General features: G+C 40.0%; 1 protein-coding gene across 4 annotated transcripts; it reads left to right on the top strand.

Moving 5' to 3' along the window:
• The first annotated feature begins 29 nt into the window (after nt 1-29).
• On the top strand, nt 30-21,437 carry ADAT1 (adenosine deaminase tRNA specific 1). 4 transcript variants are annotated; one of them, XM_015639813.3, is made up of 10 exons: nt 30-113; nt 566-758; nt 1,558-1,626; nt 3,627-3,681; nt 4,439-4,566; nt 6,101-6,710; nt 9,160-9,305; nt 12,174-12,273; nt 15,816-15,902; nt 20,437-21,437. In XM_015639813.3, exons 2-10 carry the CDS (start codon nt 590-592, stop codon nt 20,567-20,569), a joined length of 1,497 nt encoding a protein of 498 aa, XP_015495299.1. In that variant the 5' UTR covers nt 30-113; nt 566-589; the 3' UTR covers nt 20,570-21,437. The 4 variants fall into 4 exon arrangements, with proteins under 4 accessions (XP_015495299.1, XP_018863534.1, XP_015495298.1 ...); XM_015639812.3 differs by lacking the exon at nt 30-113 and adding an exon at nt 155-373; XM_019007989.2 differs by lacking the exon at nt 566-758 and having other exon boundaries at nt 32-113.
• Nucleotides 21,438-23,366: the final 1,929 nt, after the last annotated feature.

The following is a 23,366-nucleotide window of genomic DNA, read 5'->3' as shown; positions in this document are numbered from 1 at the left end:
CGCGACGGGCGGCTGCGCGTGCGCGGGCAGGGGGGCGCTTTGCGAGCGGCGCGGCCCCGCAGGTTTGGTTGCCGCCGCTCGTCCTGGTGAAGAGCAGCGGCGCCGGTGTCCCGGTGGGTAGGGAGGGGCCTGCAAGGACTGCGCCCAGGGTGGTGGGAGGTGCGGTGCGCCTGAGCGCGGCGGCAGCGCCCTCGGAGCGTGGGCTGCCTCGGGTCTCGGCCAGGGGCGAGGCCTGGAAAGGAGGCGGATGGTGCCAGGCGCTTCAGGTGTGCTGCAGAGACCGCAGCGGGATGGCGGCGTGAAGCATGCGATTGACTGCTGTATAGTGGGAGCCTTGGGAACCCAGCAGCCCCAGCTTCTGCTGCACTTAAGGGTTCGGGCATTGTTTTTTTATTTCTTGCTATTTAGAAAAAGTTATTTCCTGTAAGTAGTCCTGAAAGGGACGATGCAGTTAAGACCTTTGTTATTGAAATGTGGTGCAGGAAAGTGTCATGCAGAACAGGGTGGTAGGGTTTGAAGAGATGGGAGTTACTCAAGTGTTGTGAGGGAATCCAATTCTTTGTAGAACCTGCACTTTGAATCAAGAGCCATGTGGTCAGCCGATGAAATCGCTGGGCTATGTTACCTGCATTATAGGACCAGACTTCCTAAGCAGGGGAAACCAGATCCAAACAGGGAATGGACTTCCCTGGCAGCTGTTGTCAAAGTGGAATCTGCAGCCCAAAGAGAGGCTCTTGATAGTCCAGGAAACTTGGAGGGTAAGAACGAGATTTGGGGATAGGGGTGGGAGAGGAGGGAGAGGCAGAGAAGGTTCTTGATGCTTTCTTTTTATTTCCGTTCTTTTAAAATGTCTTTAAAAAGGCACACACCCTTTCCTATTCCATCGCAGTTTCCACCAAAATTCTTTACTCTTTGTGACTGTAAACTTTGCTATTGCTATGATTCACAACTTCTGTCTGGAAAGAGGTGGTTTTAGTGAAATGCCATTCTTCCCAGACTGTAAACAAGACAATGAAAGCCTTCATTTGGCTTTTGTTCAATATGTGGTGAAAGTCTAGGCAGAACCTGAATTCCTAATATAAACTCTAGAAAAAACATGTTTAATTTGATAGAATCCTAGAAAGGTTTGCTCTCCTATTGTGTTACTACATTTTGCATTTGTGTTAGTTCGTCATCATCATCTTTTCCCTTAGTGGCACTTCAGTGTTGCCAGGCAGATTGTATACTGTATTTATTATTTCTCATGTGCCTGAGGAATGCTGTGGCAGTGTCTGCTGTGTGCTGCCTAGCTTACTTATCAAGCCTGTATTAACATTCTTCCTATGCGGTCATAGACTTTTCCTAGCACTGTTTCTTCTACCTGCTGCATTCAGTTCTTGATCTGATACTGTTTTCTTTTCTGTAAGGTTGCATGGTGCGCCTCTCTGTATTCGCCTTCTATTCTGTGTTCTGTGTGTTGTCTTACCAGAATGACTCCATGAGAGCAATGTTTCTGGCAATGTTTCTGGCAATGGTTAGAGGCTATAGTTTTTTGGGTTAATGTTGTTTATTTTTCAGTAACTAAGGAAGTTGTTGCTATGGGAACTGGAACAAAATGTATTGGCCAAAAGAAAATGCGAAAAACTGGTAAGTATGGTGTGAAATTCAAGAGCAGACTACCTCTGCTACCTTCTTTCTTGCTGGTATCATAGAATCAATGAAAATGTCCAAGGCATTCTCCTCAGACTTTTTCTGGATTGAAGCCAGAAGTGTAAGATAGACTTTGATTCATCAATGAGAGAGGAGCTTAGGCAGCCGCAATGGCTGCACTTGCTGCCTGAAAAGTGAATTAACTCTTTATGTCTGCAAATGTGTAGTTTAGGCCCTGTGTAACTGCCAGTCATGGGTTGGGAGATGAAAATCCGCAACTGGTGCTCCAGGTGCTCATGAGACAAACAGCCCTGTTTATTATTCAGAACTCACTTAAATACCAATTTGAATCTCCTGGGCTAGACAGCCTTTGGCTGATATCTCTCTCCCTGCCCAGCTTCCCGGCCAGTGGTGTGCTTACTTCTCAGCTTGGATGGGGTTGGCTGAGGGTCCCCTGTAACTTATCTAGGGACATGTTCAGATATGAACTAGGCTAGCTGAAATGTATTTGGTCAGATTTACTTTGTCCAATCCAGGCCAGCTATACTGTGACAGCCCTGAGTCTGCATATTCAAAGACTTCACAACTAAAAGCAAACTATAAGCAAAACAAAATATAAGCAAAATAATTGTGCTTTGGTCACCTGTTGCAGTCTAGTTTTGTTGGGGTCTGATGCAAGAGGTACCACTGCTGGTACTAACCAGCAGGAAGATACTAATAGGGTTTTTCTCCCTTACTGCATGTTTTCTTCTTTATGGCATATTACTCCTAAATAGTTTTAAGTGTTGTACAGTAAATGTATGGGATAGATACATGGATTCTCACAACTACCGTTTCTTACTATGTATTGCAGGAGGCTTTCTTTGCTCTATGTGTCCATTTTTAAATTCATGATGTATCTGTCTCCTCTGCTAGGACAGGGAAGAAGCTATAGTAATGATGAATGCTGAAAAGTGGCAAAGCAGGAAAGGTGTTCATGCATATGTAGGTACAGAGTTTCTGCCCTCTTTAGACTTCGGGGGAGGAATAGAGTGAGATATGAGAAAGGGTTTTGGCTGTATCTGTTTTAGGCTATTTTATGTTCTCTGTAATGTCCTTCATTTTGAAATTAATTAGTGGAGCAAAACAGAGGAAACTAGATTCTATATCTTAGATTTTTGGGCTATTTCTTGTGATTTGGCCATCTCAGAAAAGTTTTAATGCAGACATTTTTCTGACTGATTTAGGAAAATTATGATTAAACTGTTGTACCATTTACAATGTAGATATTAAATGTCTAAATAGAAAATTGACTAGGAAAAAAGTAACACTAGTTTGTTTGTCTTCAGTGATCTCAAATTTAGAAAATATTTCTTCTTATAATAACATTTTTAACTTGGTGGTAGGTCATGTTAATGGTTATCTGTTAGATGACTTCTAAACTTTTAAAACTGTTAGAGAGGACTTCTATCGTTTGGCCTTTTACCCCTGAAATAAAAGATGATCTACCGCTCCTGTTCCTTTATACACCATAACAGGCAGATACAGTAGGAAAGCTGGAGATGTGCGAACTTAGTAAATACCAGAATTATTTGCAGGGAAAAAAGTTTAAATTGTAGGACATAGTTGAAAATTCAACCAAAAGCTTAACAAGCACTTGAAATTTTCTGGCAATATTTTGAGAATATCAAGATTTACCATTGAAAACAAAAGTCAGGAAGATTTTGAAGGAGGGTAGTGTTTATTCAACTCAAAGGGTTTCCAGTATCAGAAGATTTAAAACTTGGTATTCAAACAAGTCTCTGACTTGCTGCAGACTGAGTACTTTTATCCTTTATATGCACAGGCTGTTGACCTCCTTTTGTGGTGATTGGAAGTTTAAATATCTTGAAATACTCTAAAAACAATGGTAAACATTCATATACTAACAAATATGTAGAGCTGTCCTATGTCAAATTCTATTTGTTTTGTCTTCTTTTTAGTCATGATTTAGTATTCACATTTGGGTTTTGCTTTAGGAGATATTCTGAATGACAGCCATGCTGAAATTTTGGCCAAGAGGAGCTTCCAGAGGTGAGGCATGAATGAAGTTTTACTCAATGCTGTTACTCAGTGCCACCTGAAGTTGTTGTGATACAAATCGTTTTGACCTATGGCTGAGATAGCCAATTTTGCATCTTCAGATATGAAAATGTAGTGAAAGACTGCATTACTCTTTTTTCCTGTTGCTAGCAGGATTTTAGTCTAATTTTTATTCTTCTAGGTAGTGTTAAGGCCTTTTCACAACAGCTTGCTTCATCCTTGTTCTTGTGTAGTCTTTGTATGAAGAATTGGGATCTGATTTCAAGTGACATCAATGCAGATCTGATGACTACTAGTCAAGGATAGAATTTTTGCTCTTTCCCACATGCCACACCTCTTGTTTACATGGGATAAACTGGTTCAGGGAACTGAGCTAGGGGAACAGTAATTCTGCAGAAATTAGTATGTTTCTTGCAATTTGATGCCACTAAACTGAGTCGCATAAAAATCAGATGAGTTGCAGAGTTGGTAAATATACAGACATTGGGAGGAGAGAACCTTATCTGTACAGTTTGTGATGGTTAACGTTAACTCCAGTGAATCTAACTCTTTGAGGTCTGTTATTAAAGTTCCAATGATGTGTTTACATTTATTATGTTGGATGCCATCTCTCTGTAAAAGCATAACTGAGTGGCTCCTGATAGACTCCCATCAGGAAAGAGCAGGCTCTAGAGGGTGTCTAAGCTTTGTTGTCTTCTCATGCATCAAGAATGGAGTCAATGTTTCATGAAAACTTTCTGCCTAACAGGTATCTTCTCCATCAGTTGTGGCTTGCAGCTTCCCATCAGCAATGTATCTTTAGTCCAGGAACGGAAACTGGGAAATGGAAACTCAAACCAAATATCATATTTATTTTCTTCTCCAGTCATACCCCATGTGAGTATGCTGGAGTGAACCAAGTACATTGTTCCTGCTTGTAGAATCTTTTGTGCCCCTTGTCTTTCTTTAGTCTCTCTCTGGTCTGGATTGAGAACGAGGAAGTAATTCATGTACCGATATGTGCCCAAAGATGTACCTGACTGGTGCTCCACAGATACATTTGGCATTTTATCTCACTGGATGTGATTAATGAGAACTTAGTAAGTCTGATGTACTGCTCATTATATGGTGGAATGTTTCATTTAAAAAAATAATAGCTATTATTTTTCTTTCCAGAAAATAACATACTTGTCAGAGGTCCTGCCATATTGCCTAGTTGCTTTGTTTCAAACATTATCTCCGTGGATTAAAATTTTAATAAAAAATACTGGCATTTACCACCATTCCTAAAAACAACCAAACAAAAGATACCCCACACCCAATCAACAGCCACCCCCAACCCTGTAAAGCAAACAAAAAAACCCAAACGAACACCAAAAAAACCCCAAAGCAACGAGCAAACAAAAAAACCAAAACCAAGCAAAAAATTAAAACAGAGGAGAAGAGCCAATAGCAACTCACGCAAAACCCCCCAACAAACCAAAAGCACACTCCTGAAAAACAGGGAAAAAAGCCCCATTCATGAAACATCTCTAGCTCCCCAAGACAAAACTTCTTAGGGAATGTAATGAAACTTGGAAAACGTTCTTTGTGTGTTTAGAAAAACCAGCACCACAAAGATGAAGACCTGTTGACAGAATGAAGGAATGTGGCCCCTTGGTCTACAAATGTATCGGGCATCTTGATGTTACCATGCTCTCTCACTGGTGTGTTCTTTAACTGCTAGTCTGCTACAGAGCAAAGGAGTTTTAAGAACTCTCAAAATATGCCTTATCAGTACATCATAGAGTGAGTTGGTTCCTCAGACATCTTCATGATTTTGAGTGCATTTCTGGAATATGCAATATTATTTTTCCTCATTAGTGCATTTGAGAATAGAAATTATGTCTTCAAATTTATTGGTGAGAATAATTTCATTATTTTCTTTTTCTCACATTGTGAGAAATTTCTCATATAAATCAGCAGGCCTGCCAGGCTTGCTTTGCTTTGAACTGTGCTTCAGAATTTTGGTTCTGAGCTTGTTTCAGTGATACAGATTAAGGTTTTCACCCTCGCATGACAGATTATTCTTTCGTTATTCTTTTGAGGTTCATATTGTTTGGTTAGATCAGGCTGGTTTTCCTGTGAGTCTTCAGCACTGATGGAGTCTGTCAAATGCCTCTGTTACCTTTTACTTTATATATTGTAAATTTTACTTTCTTGGTTATTTCTTACATAGCATGCAGAACTTGAAATTAAGTTGGCTCAAATTTCAGTGAGATTTGATTCAGTGTTGCACAGGACAATGTTGTTTCAAAAATGTGTTCTCATAGTTAAGTTTTCCTGAGTGCAGATCTGTGAAAGCTACCAGTAGTTGTAATATTACTGGCATGATGTGTTCCAGTCACAAGATGGTTTTTTGGCCAATTTTGTGTTATTTCTTTTGTTCCAGGTGGAGATGCTTCTATTTTTCCAATCAGTGAACCACAGAACCAGTTTTCTAAGCCAGTGACTGGTGGTCATGCCATTGGACAATCAGCAGAATGCAGAAGTAACCGTAGTCACTTGTATCCAGAAGATAAAAGGAAATCAGAGAAGATGGCAAGTAATCATATAATCAAGAAAATGAAAAGTGATGATGATGATTGTTCTTCCATAATCACTGGAGACCTGGCTGTTCATGAATCTGTGAAACAAAAAGACGCAAATCAAAAGAGCTGTAAATGTTCTGCAGAGATGCAAACAACTAATGAGACTGGCTTAGTGAGACCAAAGGTGGTAGATGTTCATAGAACTGGAGCAAAATGTGTACCTGGAGAGTTGGATGATGCCCGAATACCTGGACTGGGGTACCACTGTGTGGGATTATTACGAGTGAAGCCAGGTCGAGGAGACCGAACGTGCTCTATGTCCTGCAGTGATAAACTGGCTCGCTGGAACGTGTTAGGGTGTCAAGGAGCTCTTCTGATGCATTTTCTGCAGTATCCAGTGTATCTGTCTGCAGTTGTAGTGGGGAAGTGTCCGTATAGCCAAGAAGCTATGCGGAGAGCAGTTATTGAAAGGTAAGTGCTCCCCTTAGATGCTGTGCATGGAAACAGTGAGCTTTGGAAGACAATGCGTGTCATACAAGTATTAGAACTTTAGTAAACTTTTGATAATGTGTCTTCTAAGATGCTGATAGAGAATCTGTTCAAGTGTGAGCTGGATGAGCAGACGTGTGTGTTAAAAACTATCCTGAATGACTGGGCCCAGAAGGTAGTGATCATTGGGTGAAGTGTAGTTAAAGGTGTAAGTAGCCATGTACCCCAGGGATCAATACTAGATCCAAACTTACTTAATATCTTCATTAATCAGTCATCTGGGTGATGGTGCAGACTGTATGCCCAGACAGTTTGCTGAAGACTCAAAACCAAGGAGTGGCTGATTGGCCAGGGCATTGTGCTGTCATCCGGAGCAACCTCTGCAGACTGGAGAAGAGTAGGAACATAAAGTTCAGCAAGGGGAAGTGAAAACCTGCACCTGGGAAAGAACAGTCCCATGTACCAATATATGCTGGGGGCTGCCAAGATGGAAAGCAGCTTCACAGAAAAGAATTAGGGGTTCCTGCTAGATGTGAAGTTGAAAATGAGCCAGTAGTGTGCCATCCAACTCAGACTCTAGCAACAAAGAAGGCTAATGGTGTCCTGGGCCACTTCAGGCAAAGTATCGCAGCAGGTCCAGGGAGATGATCCTTTCCCTGGATTGATACTGGTGAAGCCACATCTGAAAGGCTGTGTCTGGCTCTGGGCCTCTCAGTATGAGAGGGATGTAGACATACTGGAGAGAGGCCAGCGAAGGGCCTTGAAGATGCATAATAGATTTTTAGAATCTCTCATATGCAGAGAGCTGGGACTATGCAGGCTGGGGAAGAGAAGGCTTGTGGGCATCTTACCAATTTGTATACATACCTGAAGGGAGGTGGCAGAGAAAATGGAGCCAGGCTGTTTGCAGTGGTGTTGGTGATAGGACAAGAGGTGATGGGCACAAACTGAAGCACAGGAGGTTCCCTCTGAACATCAGGAAACACTTGCTTACTGTGAGGGTGATGGAGCACTGGCAGAGGTTGCTGAGAGGTTGTGGAGTCTCCCATCTTTGAGTTACTCAGCAGTGATCTGGACACTGTCCTGAGCAGATGACTGTAGGTTGCCTGGCTGGAGGAGGGGTGGTTACACTAGATGACCTACAAGAGGTCCCCTCCCACCTCAATTGTTCTCTGGTTTATTGAAGTGGTTCAGGACATGTAGTATGTGACAGCTTGTACTGGTCAGCTGGAAGAAGTGTTATACTGGAGAGGCAAAGTTTATATGAATTTTCATGGTGGTAAAAATTTGTCTGCTTCTTTAATCTCAGTTACATCCAAGATCTGATTTTTCTCACTGCTGTGAGAGCTTTCAGCACAGCGTGTCATTTCAGGAAATCTATGTGAGTGATGAACTGCACTGGTGCAAAATGAGGAAAGTTATCTGTTGTGCACTGGCCTTATTTCTCAGATTATTCAGTTGATGCAAACTATCCCAGCAACCAGGACAGGAAGTAGACATTCTTCTTGCTTGGGAGGCTAAGTCAGTGGAGTAGAGCAGTAGAGAAGAGTAAGTGGATTTGGGCAGAGTGAAGGGAAAGGGAAGGAAGAAAAAAACATGGGAGCTGAACCATTCTTTTTAAGTGGCAGTTACTAGACCATTTCATAAGGTTTGACTTGGTTTAGTAACTCCTCTATACCCATGGTCCTTCTAGGATATAAAAGAGGTTATAAGTCTATTAATGGAGAAACTCCAGTGATGTACCCAGTGGAGCTTTCTGTATAATCCTTTCCTTGTTCTGTAAGACGTAACAAGAACTTTCCTAGCCTTGTTAGTCCTAGTGCAGTCAGGCACTTCTTCAGACTCTTGGATCTGACAATACGAATCTCAGTCTTAATTCTTGCTCTAAGTATTGTAGTGATTAAACACATGCTGTATTTTCCTCACTTGATCCTAAAGTCATTCAGTATGAACAGTAATTTAAGGTAACAAAGATTATACATGGAACTGTAAGTATATTTTGTATGTTTTTAGGCTGTGGTTATAAATGTTTAGGCTCATAAAACAATTCCCGATGGAATGCAGTTGACTATGTGAATACTTTATGATTTTTATTTTTCTTTGTGATTGCAGAAGTGTATTGCGGTTTTTGTCCTGCATACTTAATTGATTATAATAGCTTTTAACTAGACCTTTTTAAAAACCAAATCATCATAGTTTTTTTAGGATGGACAAGGTTATAATAAACTAATGTGGCATTGAGGTTTAGTAAATATTTTTCTGAAGGGGAAAAAATGCCTTCAAACCTTCTGTCTTACCTAAATAACTGATGTTCAATTCAGTTTTAATGTAAAGGAAATTTATTTTAGATAATGAAGGGAAATTGTGCAAAATGGTCTTGTTTGGGAAGAACATACTGAGAATCACTTGCATTTTTCTGTGTTTACTTTAGGTGTCAGCACATTTCATCTTTACCAGATGGTTTTCTCACTCAGGAGGTTAAGCTGCTGCAATCAGATCTTCAATTTGAACACAGCCATCAGGCAATTCAGGAAGTTCAAAGTAACAGCAAAACAAAGCTTGTTCCTTGCAGTGCAGGTGAGTTCATTTGGGCTAGTTGGGTAACAGTGTGCAAAAGCCCAAATAGAAATGAGATGGATTTGGTTGTTTGGACTGGAACATCATTCCTTGCCAGTGTACTAGCAGCAAAGTACGAAGAGCAATAAATTAATTTCAGGTTAATAGTATTTGTCTCAGTTTCTAGTTTCCAGTAGGGAGTTTTCAGACTGAATAAAAACTTGGTTGATGTCATTAAGAATTTATAATTTAAACACTGACAGAAAATAACCAGGGAAAACAAAAGCCGAGTACAAGAAGAAAACAAAAGACTTCTTGTTTCAGTTAGTTTTGCATTCTCCTTGGTAATGAACAAAAGACTTGCCATGCTGAGTTATGTTTGTAATTGCTCCAAAAATCTGTCAGTGAAGAAACAATACAGAGTAGTATAGTGTAAAAGTTGTATTGATAGATATTTTGGGCATGGCATTTTTTGTCATGGTGATGAATGAATGCTTAAATCTCAATGTAATTTAGCAACATGGTCTCACTTGGAAAAAAACCCAAAAAACTGAACTGCCACTCTATGTGTATGGCTAAGCAGTTTCTTTAACTTGGACATGCCTGCCTTCTGCTGTTGTATACTTTTTCATCTTAACCAGAACTGGAAGTTTTTCTATTGCAATAGAGCTAGGGATAAAATAGAATGGAAACGAAATGTTCCTTAATGGAATTTACATTCATTAAATTTGAGTTATTTGCAAGTGCCAGGAAGGAAAATACTTCAAGATTGTGAGATAGGAAACAGATTTTGTCATTGAAAAATAGTGACAGTTAAGTTAGCAAAAAGGCTTGAAAGCAGCTGTGACTGAATTCACTCTATGTCTTTCTTGCTGTACACTTCTCAGGTCATTTTGTTAAATGAATATGAATGGTGCCTTAGCATGCTTTTTTATGTCAGGTGGTTTCTTTTCATGGGGTGAAAATCAGAATAAACTCTAAATTTAGGGCTGTTACACAGAGTATTGAAGGATGCTTGATGGGAACATTTCAGCTGTTATTTTAAGAAGATACCAGTTCTGTGTAGTGCCTTGAGATAATTATGAAAAAAGTGAAAGAATAGAAAATGTTTTAATTTTTAAGTAACTTTGAATCTGCTTGTCAGAAACTGATACCTTCTAACCAGGTGATTTTTACATATTTCACATATGGAGGATTTAATACCAGTGATATGTATCTAACGTTTTTTCATGTTAAACAGGATGGTAATTGTCCTAGTTTAGGGCAAATTAGGAAGGAAAACTCCAAATGGGGATTTCCCCAGGGAAATGCCCCCTCCCCACCAACTGGTCCAGGAAAAGAAAAAAAAAAAATTCCTTGGAGAGAAGTGGAAAAAGCTGTTTATTTAACAGAAATTGAGTAATATTAAATAATAAAACCTCTTGCTGTTCGATGAGATGGCAAATCTAGGAAGAAAAGTCCTTTTCACGTGGTGTAGCTCGGCTCGCTCAGGTTCTTATCAGTCCCTCCGGCGCTGGAAAGTGCCAAGGCCCAGGCCCCGGTGGGACACAGGCCTGAGCTCCCGGGGTTAGGCTGGGTGTTCAGTCCAGAGCAGGCTTGCACAGATCCAGGTGAAAACTGGAAAAAAACAAAGGTCCACGGAACCCCTCTGCCTCAGCTAGCTTAAACTAACTAAAAGCCAGAGAGAAGCTCTGTCCCGCTGTCTGTCCGTGCTGCAGACACCACAGTCCAGGAGCGGGATGTGTGGGAGTGATGTTTTTCTTTAACACAAACTGCGCGCTTCTTCTTCCCCCTCTCTTGCTCTCAAAGCCAGTCTTAAAGGTGCAGAACTTAATATATAACATAAACCAGACAATTGGGGATACCAGTATCATAAAGTCACCCCAGGACAGTAATTTAAAGTAATTAAGAGTAATACAGCATTGTTCTTGAATCCCTGTGTAAGTACAGTCGGGATTTAGCAGAATACAATTGCAGCATACAGCTGAATTGTAATACAAGGGTGAGTAACATAAGCAGTCTTTGTGCATCCTGAATAGCAGGATGGTCTTTAGAGTGAATGCAATGTGCAACTGTTTTGCCTGTTAGGAACACAGAGAAGAGGGAGAATTTAGGAGACAGAAGCTGTCTCATGGTAGTAGAAGTTGAAGAACCTGCTGTTATGCTACGGAGGAACAGATTGGACATGTCAGTTTCTGCTGACATGCTGCTGATGCTTTGCTGATTACTTAGAAATTGTAAGGTATTGTATGCAGAGCTTCAGCATTAAGAAGTTTACAGTCTGAGATGATTACAAAGTTCGGAGACTCGGGGTAGAGTTTAAGGCTGTTGGCACTTGCTATCTCTTCCAACAAATTATTTTTATTTGACTACTAGCTAATAATGTTTTTCAAGTAAAGTCTCCAAATATTTGGTGTATGTCAGTTATCACACATGAAACTACTTAGAGTACACAATAAAATAATAGCAGAAACTAAATTAAGAAGGAAAACAGAGGGACTGGTGCAAGTAGTTTAGAGCAATATTTCACAGCCTGATGTGAAAATAAGCATCTAACCTGGAAATTTCTTCATACATTGTCCAGACATGATGCACAAAAGAAAGAATCCCACTAAGAAATGGAGAATTACAAAGCTGAAGGCCAGATATTTAGAGGCATGGATTGTTAAATTATCTAATTAAGATGAAAGCCCTGTGTATGTGTGTTTTCATGTTTTTAAATCAAGCATTCTTTCAGATGCTGGAATTATGGCACTAGAAGACCATGGTACTCTTTCTAGTTTGAATTATTTTGGGAAGCAACACAGGAATAAATAGAATGAAAGGAACTGTTAGGTTCTGCTTTTGTGATAAGAGCATATCCTTTGTTCATAACAATTTCTTTAACAGCTATCAGTTGGAGTGCAGTCCCTGAACAACCTCTGGATGTCACCTCAGATGGCTTCCGCCAGGGAACAACAAAGAAGGGGATTGGGAGCCATCAGAGCAGGTATGAGAGTGTCAGCTTGCATGTCTTTGTCAGCTCATGTGATATTGTCAGAGCAAGAGGAAATCTAGGGAATGGTAAAGAAGGGGGAAGGTAGAGAGCAGGGGGAAGGGAAGAGTTGCTGTTTAAGGGAAGAGAGGGCAATTGGAATAATGAAAGCTAAATGAGAATTAACAAATTTATTATATTTCTTTGTCACTATTGAGAACATTGTAGATAATGGTGGTGATGGACTGTGATCAGTTTTTATTGAAAGGATGTTTACTGTTGAAGGAAACAATTTTTGCTTTCGTTTTTTTTTTTGTTTTGTTTTTTTGTGGGTTTTTTTTGGTTGATGACTCTGAAGGAAATGTGTGCATTGCAGGTTCTCTTTCTAGAGATTTTTTTTTTTTTTTTTTTTAATATCAGGCCAGCTGTCCTAGATGTATGATCATTAAAAGTGTAGCTTTGAAACATGACTTTCTTCCTTAAAATTTGAAAATGTGTCAAAATGATGGCAGCACATTCCTAACATGAACGTGTCACCTTTCCAACTGTCATCTTGGCACTGGTGCTCTTTAAGAAATCCTCTATCAACAATCATAGTTTAAAGAAATAGTTACATATTTTTCTTGAGGCAGAGAGGAGTTACTCATGAGCATCTGCAGGCAAATTTCTCCATCTCTGTGTTACCTTCATTTTAGGTGAGATGGCCAAAATTTTCATTGCTCTATGGAAATTCAGCTTGAGGACTGCGGTTCAAATTAGCTGTTGGCCGATTATACTACCGGTTTATCAATGGTCATATTGTTCATGTTTCCCAGACTTTTTGGGAGGATGATGACGATCGTGACAAGGGGTGAATAGCATAAGTGCAGCTTAGACAATTGTTGTGGAGAATTGATTCATATGCCTGCAAGTTGCACAGTCTGAGCTTCTTGAAGTTAGGCCTGATTTGACTGAAGTTTGTCCTGGTATATCCTAGTATTCCCAAATTTTCTGTGGAAAGAAGAGGGCCAGGAACTTTGTGGTTTGTGACCAGCGTTGGTGTCTGGGGTATTTCTCATACAGGTGACCTAAGTGACTTTAAGTGCACCTTTTAAGATGGGCTCCGTATGCACTGTAGAATATTTATTTTCAATGTGCCATATGTATTCCTGAAGACATATGAAAGATCAAACAAACCAGCTACCCCTTTTTCCAGTAGGCTTAAATTTGTTACATAGCATTTGTGCATCAGCTCTAAAACTTGAGAGGCATCTGCTAGCTGACAGCACAAAAGTGTGAGAACTCAATTATTGTTGAAAGATCCTCTTCTCAACATGTGCTTGAAATTCACTAAAACTTTCAAAAGTTATTAGAGCCTAGAAGACTGTGATTACAAACATCTCGTTTCCTTAGGAAATCAGGATTAAAAACAATGTCAACGAACACATAAACTATCCATGCTTTTGAGGTAAACAGTCACAAAAGAACTGTTATAATGAAAATAAGGAATTTACAGCCTTATTTGGATTGGTGGTGGTAAATAATGAACAAGACTTGTATTTCTACATTCTTCTTCCTCTCAAGAAATCTCAGGATGATTGCTGGGAAGTGTTGTTTGAGGTTTTATTTCCCCCTTTCAATATGCTAGATAACATTAAATACCAAGGAAGGTAAAGCTGATTGATTAAAAGGAATTTGTGAATAAATGTCTGGTATGTGCTTTTGTTAATGCTTAATTAACTAAATCATGAACAGCTACAAGATGAAATTTTGACAGATTAACTTGAATATTGAATTTTAATGCATCTTTGTATGCCATCGCTACTAATGGGGTTCAGCAGGGCTCTTGTTTTAGGGCCAGTGCTTTTCAGCATCCTAATAAATGACTTGGATGCAGGACTCAAAGGTACACTAAATAAGTTTGCCAATGATATTAAAATGGGAGGACCTGTTGACTCCCTTGAAAGAAGACAGGCCCTGCAGAAGGACCTTGACAAATAACAGGGTTGGGCAATCACCAACCATGCAGAGTTTAACAAAGACAAATGCCAGTTTCTGCACATGGCACAGGGTGACCCTGTATGTATGGACAGACTGGGAAATGAGAGGTTGGAGAGCAGCTGCAGAAAAGAACCTGGGGATCCTGACTGCTGGCAAGTAGGATATGAGTTGTTCCTGGCAACCAGGAGGGCCACTTGCATCCTGGGGGACATGAGGCCCAGCATTGCTGGCTAGGTGAAGGAGGGAATTGTCCCACTCTGCTCTGCACAGGTGTGGCCTCACCTCCTAGGGGCAGTTTTGGGCGCAGGAATACAAGATAAAGCTCTAAGTGTCCAAAGCAGGGGCCATCAGGATAATGAAGGGTCTGGAGGGGAAGCCCTACGAGGAGCAGCTGAGGTAGGTCACTTGGTTTGTTCAGCCTGGAGAAGGGGAGCCTGAGGGGAGACCTCACAGCAGGCTTACAGCTTCCTTGGGAGGTGACACAGAGGTGCAGGCACTGTTCTCTGCTCTCCTGTCACCAGCGATAGGGCCCGAGGAATGGCTGGAGCTGTGTCAGGGGAGGTTTAGGCTGAATATTAGGAAAAGGTTCTTCACCCAGAGGGTGGTTGGGTGCTGGAACAGGCTCCCCGGGGCAGTGGTCACAGTGGTCTGAGATCAAGGAGCATTTGGACAGTACTTTCAGGTACATGCTGGGATTATTGGGATTTTCCTCAGCCAGGAGTTGGACTCAGTGATCCTTATGGAGATTCTATGATACTATGCCATTTTTGATGTTCTTAAAATATATGCTACCAACATAGGAAGATTTTTTTCTTGATTGATTTTGTTTTCAGTGCTTCTGGAGAATCAGCTTGCACTTCTTGGAGAACTGAATCAGTCATTGTTAAAACAAGTATGCAAACATAATTAAATAGAGGAAACAGCTGGGCCATTCAAAACCAAACTATGCTTTATAAGCAGTGATTCTGGTTGCCATTCTTTGGGGAAATAGAAGGGCTCAAAGCTGATGAATGTATATAGTATCTTCTAAAGATCTTTCAAACTTTGACTCACTTTAATTTTGATGAGCCTCTTTGTATTTAACTGCTCTGCAGCTGTTGTTGAATGTATCCTCGTCACCATTGTGAAAACATCAGCATTGTTCCAGATATTTCTGTTCCTTCTTTTATTTATTTTGAATAATACAAAATTTAACAGTTCGAAAAAGCCTTCGGAGTCCTTTGCTTGTTTGATCTGTTCTGGGACTAGTCCTTCTGGCTAAACCTTACTGCAGAACTGATGACAGTGCAGTTTCATGCACTGTCATGATTTCATGCAGATTACAGTGTGATACTAAAATGTTCTTTCTGCAAACTGGTGACTGCTGTCTGGGAGAATGGGGGCAATGCAGCTTTTTGTCAATATAGCATTTAAAACTAAGGGAAAAGGCAGGTGGGCAGCCTGGATGGGGTAGAGATTTTTGATATTCTGTCAAATATATTTAGCTGGGATGTACTGCTGTGAGCTATAAGAGGGAGTGAATTTATGATTTTTTTATTCCATCAGAATTTCTAATTTTTAATTTTTTTTTATATCAGATCCAAAATCTGTAAAGTGGAACTCTTCCATAAATTCCAGAAGTTGGTGATAAGTATTTCACAAGAAGATCTACCAGACACTCTACGGTAAAGACATCATCATTACCTTTAGAAGAGTGAATATATGTTAATGAAACCAAATACTACTGTGATGATACAGTATATGCTCATGAATCTCATTTTAGAGAAGTCCATTGTTAAACTTTGATACTTGAAAAAATGTGGAAAGAGATACAAGATGAGGAAGTAGTATCTTTTTTTGAAAACTGTGAGCTATTAGATCAGCTGCCTGCAGCTCTCTACCCTTGGTGCTATTCAAACCCTGCATCCCAAAATTGCCATGGAGTTATTGATATCTGGTTGGTGTTCAGTAATTCTATCAAAATCCACTTCTTTGATTCACAAGAAGGAAGAGCTTGAGTAGGAATAAAACCCCCCCCCTTTTTTTTTTTAAGTCTAGGTTAAAATCTGTTTTCATCTTAGCATATGGTGGAGTAAGAGCTAGTAAGGTGAGATAGTGCTCTTTCTGCATTTTTCTCTCATATGGTTGGTAAGGATAGATAGGGCTCTTACTGCAATGCATATGTTACAGAAACAGAGACCTGGGGAGAAAATAAAGCAGTTTTTGTCTGAGGAAACCATAATTGGAATTTTTCTTTACATTATTGAAAACAATTTGGTTTATCAAACTGGAGTTAATTACTTGCAGTAATTATCCAGTATGGCATAGCATTAGGTGCATTATATATTTGGTAATATGCTATAAAGTAAAGCATAGTTTCACATGTACAGAAACTTAGTTCTCTTCGGCTTAGAGATGTAGAAGGGTCCAAATCCATTGCCGCAGAAGGTTTATTTTATTTTAGACTTACCTCCAGTTATAATTTTACCAGCTTTAGGATGCAGTTATCCCAAGTCTTGAGCCAGTTTAACTGCTTGTAGCTGCTGATGGAGGTGGTCCCACAGCAGTTTATTGCTGGCTGTTGATTCCTGCTTTCTCCCTTCTATCAGTAGCACTTCTCATGATGGTCCAGTTCAACTAGGTAATGTGGCTAAAAACAATTGCCCTGTCTTCTGTGTTTTCTCTTGGACTAATGAACTTAAGTGGCCAATGGAAATCTGAAACAGATAAAAGCCATGCCAAGGAAGTAGGAGGCATATGTGACTGGAAGCAGGGGAGATAGGCCATTTCAGCCTTTCATGGTACTAAGACAGTAGATGCAACAAACTCAGCCAAAGTAAGTCCACCCTGGATCTTTAATTAATGGATCTTGCTTGCTTTTGAGTTCTGTTGAATTAAAGATTGGAGTTACCTTCTGTGTCTATAGAAGTGCCTCATAAGTGTTTCAAAGTTTTTATGTCAACATGGACCATGCTATTGCTGAGATGCTTTCAATTGATTCTATAAGTAGAGAGACTTTGTCCTTAAATCAGTTTGAAATATAAAGTTTTTAGCCTCTTTTGGGTGAGAGTTTGTCCACGCTTGTCTAGCCATCATAATTTCCTCAAAACAGATTGTGAGCTTGTGCATTGTTGGGTAGGTGACTCATTATGCTGATCACATGCTGCTTACATAAAGTCACTTCACCTCAGGGCTTTTCTAGACCATTGGCTTTGTTGTTTCCTTTGACTTTTTTGTCCTCTACTGTATTTTTTCTGTCTGGGCTTCTCCTGACAAAGTCCAGCTGATTCACAGATGTGATATTGGTTTTATGCTGGTGCTAGCTCATTAGTCAGCTTGTGCAGCTGATTGCCTTTAATTCTTTTGTTTTTCCTCCTCTTTACTTAAAAAGCAAAATTAAAAAGTGTCTTTGTGTTGCTGTTTCTTTCATCTTCCCTTTTCCTTTCTACACTGTATTCTGATGTTTTGATTTTTCTTTCCCCCTTGGAGTCTGCATGAGCTTCAGATAAGAAATCCTACTCTCAAATTGTTTCTTTAAACTTCTGTGTATTTAACTGTTACCAAGTTTTGTATTTTCTTCACATTCGAACGTATCTTATCTCTTCCCACAAATGGTTGGCTCTAAAATTGTGCTGTCTGTCAGTTTCCTTTTTCCTTGACTCTTCTAGTCCACTTCTGTGTCTCTTGCCTTCCATCTTTTCCGCTCCATCAAGGAAAGCTCATTCTGTAGTACTTTCAGATTTGCTTGTTTTGTAGTTGTAGGGTATATTAGGACAAGGGTTATTCTTCATGTAACTCTGCCTTCATTTACTGTTGTCCACTGTCAGACTTAGGAACCAGGGAATTTAAAGCTTTACATGGAACTGATTCTGATGTTCTTTATTTTGGTGTGTGTGTGTGTGTATCTAAAGCTGCTTCTCCTGCTTTTGGTGACTTTTGTATTCATCCTTCACACAGAGGATCTGTGTGGGTGCTGTTGAATTGGAACACATAGACAGCCTACTGGGGCCAGAACTTTGGTGGCTCTTCTAAAAGGCAAATTTAGGTATTTATACTAGTATAGCTTGTCTAACATGTTAAGCATGACATTCATTGATTTGGGTTTTTTCAGGATTTAGTTTATTTGCTTTCAAATGAGACTGGGTAGGAGGTGGCGTTTGGTTGGCATGAGCTAGTTCATCAAGAACCTGATAGTAGTGTATGATGCTGTCCCGCCTTCTTTCTTCCTTTGTGATAATTCTTACGATCTGTCTCCCGTGCCATACTTAAATTCTCACTCATCTCTCTAGGCAGACTAACTCTAATGTTGTTTATTTATTACCTGTTACTGCCACCTATCATACCTAATCTTCTTCTGTTGATTCCCTCTCACATGTTATTTTGAAATTACTGGTGCATAAATCCATCCTTTGTTTTTCTTTCTTTATTCTTTTTCCCTTTTCTTTTTCTTTTTTTTTTCTTTTTTTTTTTTTATGCTTTCCATGTTCACTGCTAATGGAATGGTGACACACCATTGGACAGTGTTGTGCTGTTGCTAATCTGAATTGTTACATAAAGTTCTCTGCAGTATTGTTTGCAAGTCACTTGACGGTAATGTAACAAAGGAGATTTTTTGCATTGCTGGGTTTTTTTTTCCCCTGCTGTTACGAAAAAAAAACATGCCTTAGTCACCACCTGGGGAAGTGATGACCTCCTCTTGTCATACAGTGGCATCCACCGTAGAGTCTCCAGGCACTGCTGTTTGTACAAGGTGTGGCTGGCTATATGGCCCTTTGAATCTAAGGGGGACTTTGTAAAATAAACCTGCCCTGACTTTCTTGCTGGGCTTTTTAAATGGATGAATAATCCTTTTTTTTCTCTTAAATTGTAGTCAGGAGCCATCACAATTAAGATTCTACTATAATTCTTGCTTCCTCAGTTTGCAGTATGGAGGATTCCAGTTCCAGATCCAATACTGATAATGGGGGTTCTGTGACCGTTCCACTGGCCAGATGGGGGAGAGTTTTAGTGGGGCCCTTACATGGGACTTTTGAGAGTAGCTCAGAGGTTAGTTTCACTGAGTATGATTAATGTGAAAGAGGTGGAGAAAGGAAAATGGATTGACTGAGATAAGAGTGCAGGGCAGGTTTCTTAAGAGAGATTATATCTCCCATATTCAGCAACAGCATAGATAGGTTCTCCACACTTGCACCTTTCTGAGCACAAGGTTTGAAGTATAGATAATATGGCTTGCTTTGCACATCACAGTGTTTTAGAAATAAATTTATAACAGAATGCTGAGTGCCTCAATCACAGTTTCTGATAATCTGCTGTTATGGTGGAGGTGTGGGGGTTTTTTGGGGGTGATCATAATTGTCTTTGAGCATGAAAGCGTGTTGTAGAAGTTAGTGCAGTGGTTCTCAGACCTCATAGATTAGGGTTCCTGTAGTAGTTTCCTCTTTGATGGTGAAGGTCATGTTGCCTATGATCTTCCCTTCATATTGTAAGAAATAAACATTGCATATCACACATGGCTGACAGATGTTTTGGCAAAGGAAATCAAAGAGATGGGGAACAGAATGCAAGGAAAGGAAAAAAAATCTTGATGAAATTGTCTTACAGGCATTTTTGTTCAGATACTCTAGACCTGAATTTCCCTATTTTAAAAATCATTGGCATAATGTGCTCAGCAGAGTGACCAATTGTTCTGAGATTGTGGGGCATAGTTGCTACTTGAGGAAGGGAAATAACAATAAAACTGATGAGTCTCTTCTGCTTTAGGGAAAGAAAAGAGATTATTTTCTCCCTTCTCTCATTTTCCCCCCATTAGTTTTTTGTTGGAAAAGAAAAAACTGTCCAGTTCATTCTGTCCTTTTCCCTTACAGCCAGTTTTCTAGCACGCTAAGGCTACTTCCACCCAATTCAAAGCACCCTAGCCACATTTTCAGCTTTGTTTCAGCAGTTTTTTCTGTCATAGGAGTTTTCTGTGACCTGTGGTCACACAGTCAAACACAGACATTTCTAGTGCTAGGAGAGTTGTTTTGCTTCCTTTTGTAAGATTGATGACAATGTCTAGCTTAGGAGCCTGGGCGTCTCCCTAGAAGAGAATTTCACTAAGTAGCATGGAAGAGTTCATGGGAGGTTGTCAGGTTCTTAGCTGTTTGATTTTTTTCTTCATTTTGTGACCTCATGTTCAACAGGATCATAGAATTGCTTTCGTTTTTGTGCATTTTCTGTCAGGATGAAGACTCTAAAAACCTACTGGGACTACAAGGAAGCTGCATTAAGTTATCAAGAAGCCTGGAGAGTGCTGCGTAGCCAAGCTCTGCTGGGTTGGGTCAAGAATGCCAAGGAATACCTGCACTTCACATGAGAATCAATGCAACTGTGTGAATCCAGGAATAAGCTCTGGTCTACAGCAGATACCTCTGCAGTTCAAGGGCCAGAAAAATACGCGCTCTAGTTTATGTGCTGTAAATAGACAGGAGTGAAAAGGAAAGCAATTTAGAGAATACTTTATTTTTACTGAGTTGAATCCCCCTTTTTATTGAAATACAGAAAAGGATCATTGCTGACTTAAAATTCTGAGCTGCATGAAACAATATCCCTCCAAAAGGAAAGAAGCAGTGATGTGCTATCCTAGTATCTGAGGATATGATCTATCAGCCATAGTCCCTGCAGTGAAAGTAATGTCAACTGAAATCGAAGCAGTACCATGGAAAAGTTTAGTGCTGCTTTTCTCTTCCACTTCTCATAATGTTGTGGTTGTTTTTCTGTTGCTGAAACAACCCTAATGTATAGTAAGTAATACTTTCATAACTCAGAGCTCTTTTTGTCTGGTGACTGGAAGAATTTTCTGTGTCCCCCAGCCCCATTGCTTTAACTAGAAAAACTAGTTCTGTTCAAGTGTATTTTTTTTCTGGGAATCTTTCATATATGCTGCTATTTATTAAACATAGCCATAGATATCACCACAGCAGAAGCAAAAGCACTGGGGAGGAGTCTGTGTCAAATAATACCACTTATGCTATTTTGTGCATCTCAATTTCAGGACTTTGCCAGATAACCTTTCATCTGCTTCTGTAGGAAGGAAAGAAAGCTCCTGAATGACTTGGTTCAAATTAGCCAATCCTATGTAATTACAGGCATACATTTACCTATTTTTAAGTGTTTCAAGCACTGTCCATCTCCGTGCCCCCCCTGTGGGAAATGGTCAATTAAAAGCAGAATTGCCTCAGCCATTTATGTCACTGTTCCTTGTGTTCATTAATAGCCTGGCAAAGGTGGAGATGCTTCGGGGTGTATTGAAAGTAGTCTCTGGCATGTCTCTTTTAGTCCCTTGTCATTATGCTTTATTACCAGCTAACATCTGCATGGCAAGACAGTCAACATTGTGAGCAGTTGTGGAGGAAGCAGTTTGAAATCTTCCTTAAACCTTCTGTCCCAGGTATTGCCTTTTATGAGCAGTTCCAGGATTGTGTAACTGCTACTGAGCACATTCCCCTTTTTGTGTTTTTCTCTTGTAAACCACAATTCATAAAATATTTGGACAAGGCAATGTCAGGATGAAAGAAGTGGATAATTTAGAACTTAAAAATTCTTTAGTGATATGATTTTTTGTTGTTCTTTGGTATCCTATAGTTTTGGATTTGAAAATGGGCACAGCAGTTCTCCAAACAGCCTTTGCTATCAACCTGCTGAGCTACATATGGGACCGAACAGTACAGGTAACATTATAGTCTGAGAATTGATAGCAACAAATCCTTTTTACTTCACACTAAGGTTTACTTGTCAAGTAAGAGTAGTTCTCTTGCTGAAGAAATAACAGCTTGAATTCTGTGCAGATATTCCCATTCGCTCAAATCCAGCACTAACATGCAGAAAGACCAGTTGTACTGGTGAGGGGGAAGTAATTTTATGTGTTTGTAGAGGGCAAGGGATTATGGAGATTAGGGACTTGAGTAGTCATCAGAGGATAAAAAATGGCCAGATGCCATTGCACATGCATTGCATGGTGAACTGCTGAAGATACATGGTAATTGAGCAAGCACCATTCCAAGGGCAGAGTTCTATGATGTACCTAAAGAGCTATCAGTAGATTTCCAGGTTCCTGAAATTTACCTTTGTTCTTCACTGAAATCTTGCAGAAACAATTAATTTCCCATACCTAGTTTCACATAGTTAATCAACAATGTCTGCAGTGAACCTGCTGACCAGACTGGAATGTTCCCATTTCCTATCCAGCTGCAATATTAAAATGGGTTATGTAAGACTAGTTCTGTAGACTTTCATCAGAGTTTTCAGATAAGCAGTTACACAGTTTAAATTCTTTTAATTATTTTCTAAAATTTGAGCCTAGCTGTTAGGATTGTTCTTTGTAAGAATTTTTGTGCATTTCTAAAATACTTGTGAACTGTAGACTACTGCTTTTCTGTTACTTCTCAGGTTTAAAAGTACTTTTTGAGGTGCTGAACACTGATACTAACCTCACTTTTTGGATGGAGTTGAGGACATGTTTAAGCCTAGAGCAAGTCAGTGAATATGCGAAGAGAGGGAAGGAGCTGAAAGAGAACAGCATTTAAAAGGCTGAGGGGCTAAGCCTGTGGGATCTCATCCTCAACTGGATGGTATTTCTGTGCTGGAAAATCAGTATTTAAATGCTGCATCTGTTTCATTCCAAAATGTCAGGAAATGCTGTTGGCAGTACCATGAAACTGCTTTAAAAATCAGAAGGGAAAAATGAAGAGATGTGAAAGACCAGTCTCTGCTTTTGTAAAAGGTATCAACCTAAATTTGGATCATTGTCAGCAAGTCTTTGGAAGAATTGCTCCTGGAAAGTAACAATTGACTTGTTCCAAGCCTGTATCACTCCTGTGCGCTGGGATAGCCGACACCCCGAAAAACAAAGATAGGCAAGGCATGGCGAGGACAGTAGAATGTAGTAGAGGCTCTGCCACGGGAGAGCAGAATTAGCAAGGAGTGAAGTAGCCAGCATGAAGTGCCCACAGTGCACAGTTAATGAGGACAAGCAACCAACTGGAAGTGGGAGCAGCAGAGCATAGGAGTAGGAGGGCACCAAGATTCCCACTGTATGTGTAAAATGAGCATATCTGTATTAGCCAGCTAGGTCCTTGCCTTTGCTAAACATGTTTGGGGACCAGTGGCTCCTA

Source organism: Parus major, chromosome 11, assembly GCF_001522545.3.
Source record: "Parus major isolate Abel chromosome 11, Parus_major1.1, whole genome shotgun sequence".
NCBI lineage: Eukaryota > Metazoa > Chordata > Aves > Passeriformes > Paridae > Parus > Parus major.
Note: the sequence above shows the minus strand (reverse complement) of the source record. Positions and strands in the feature narration are given on the sequence as shown.

What these genes read in the sequence shown, in the direction of transcription:
- ADAT1 (XM_015639812.3), top strand. Translation starts at nt 248, where the DNA reads ATGGTGCCAGGCGCTTCAGGTGTGCTGCAGAGACCGCAGCGGGATGGC. An exon ending in AGCTTCTGCTGCACTTAAGG is followed by an intron (nt 374 to 565) that starts GTTCGGGCATTG and finishes AATTCTTTGTAG; the next exon opens with AACCTGCACTTTGAATCAAG. An exon ending in GATCTACCAGACACTCTACG is followed by an intron (nt 15,903 to 20,436) that starts GTAAAGACATCA and finishes ATTTTCTGTCAG; the next exon opens with GATGAAGACTCTAAAAACCT.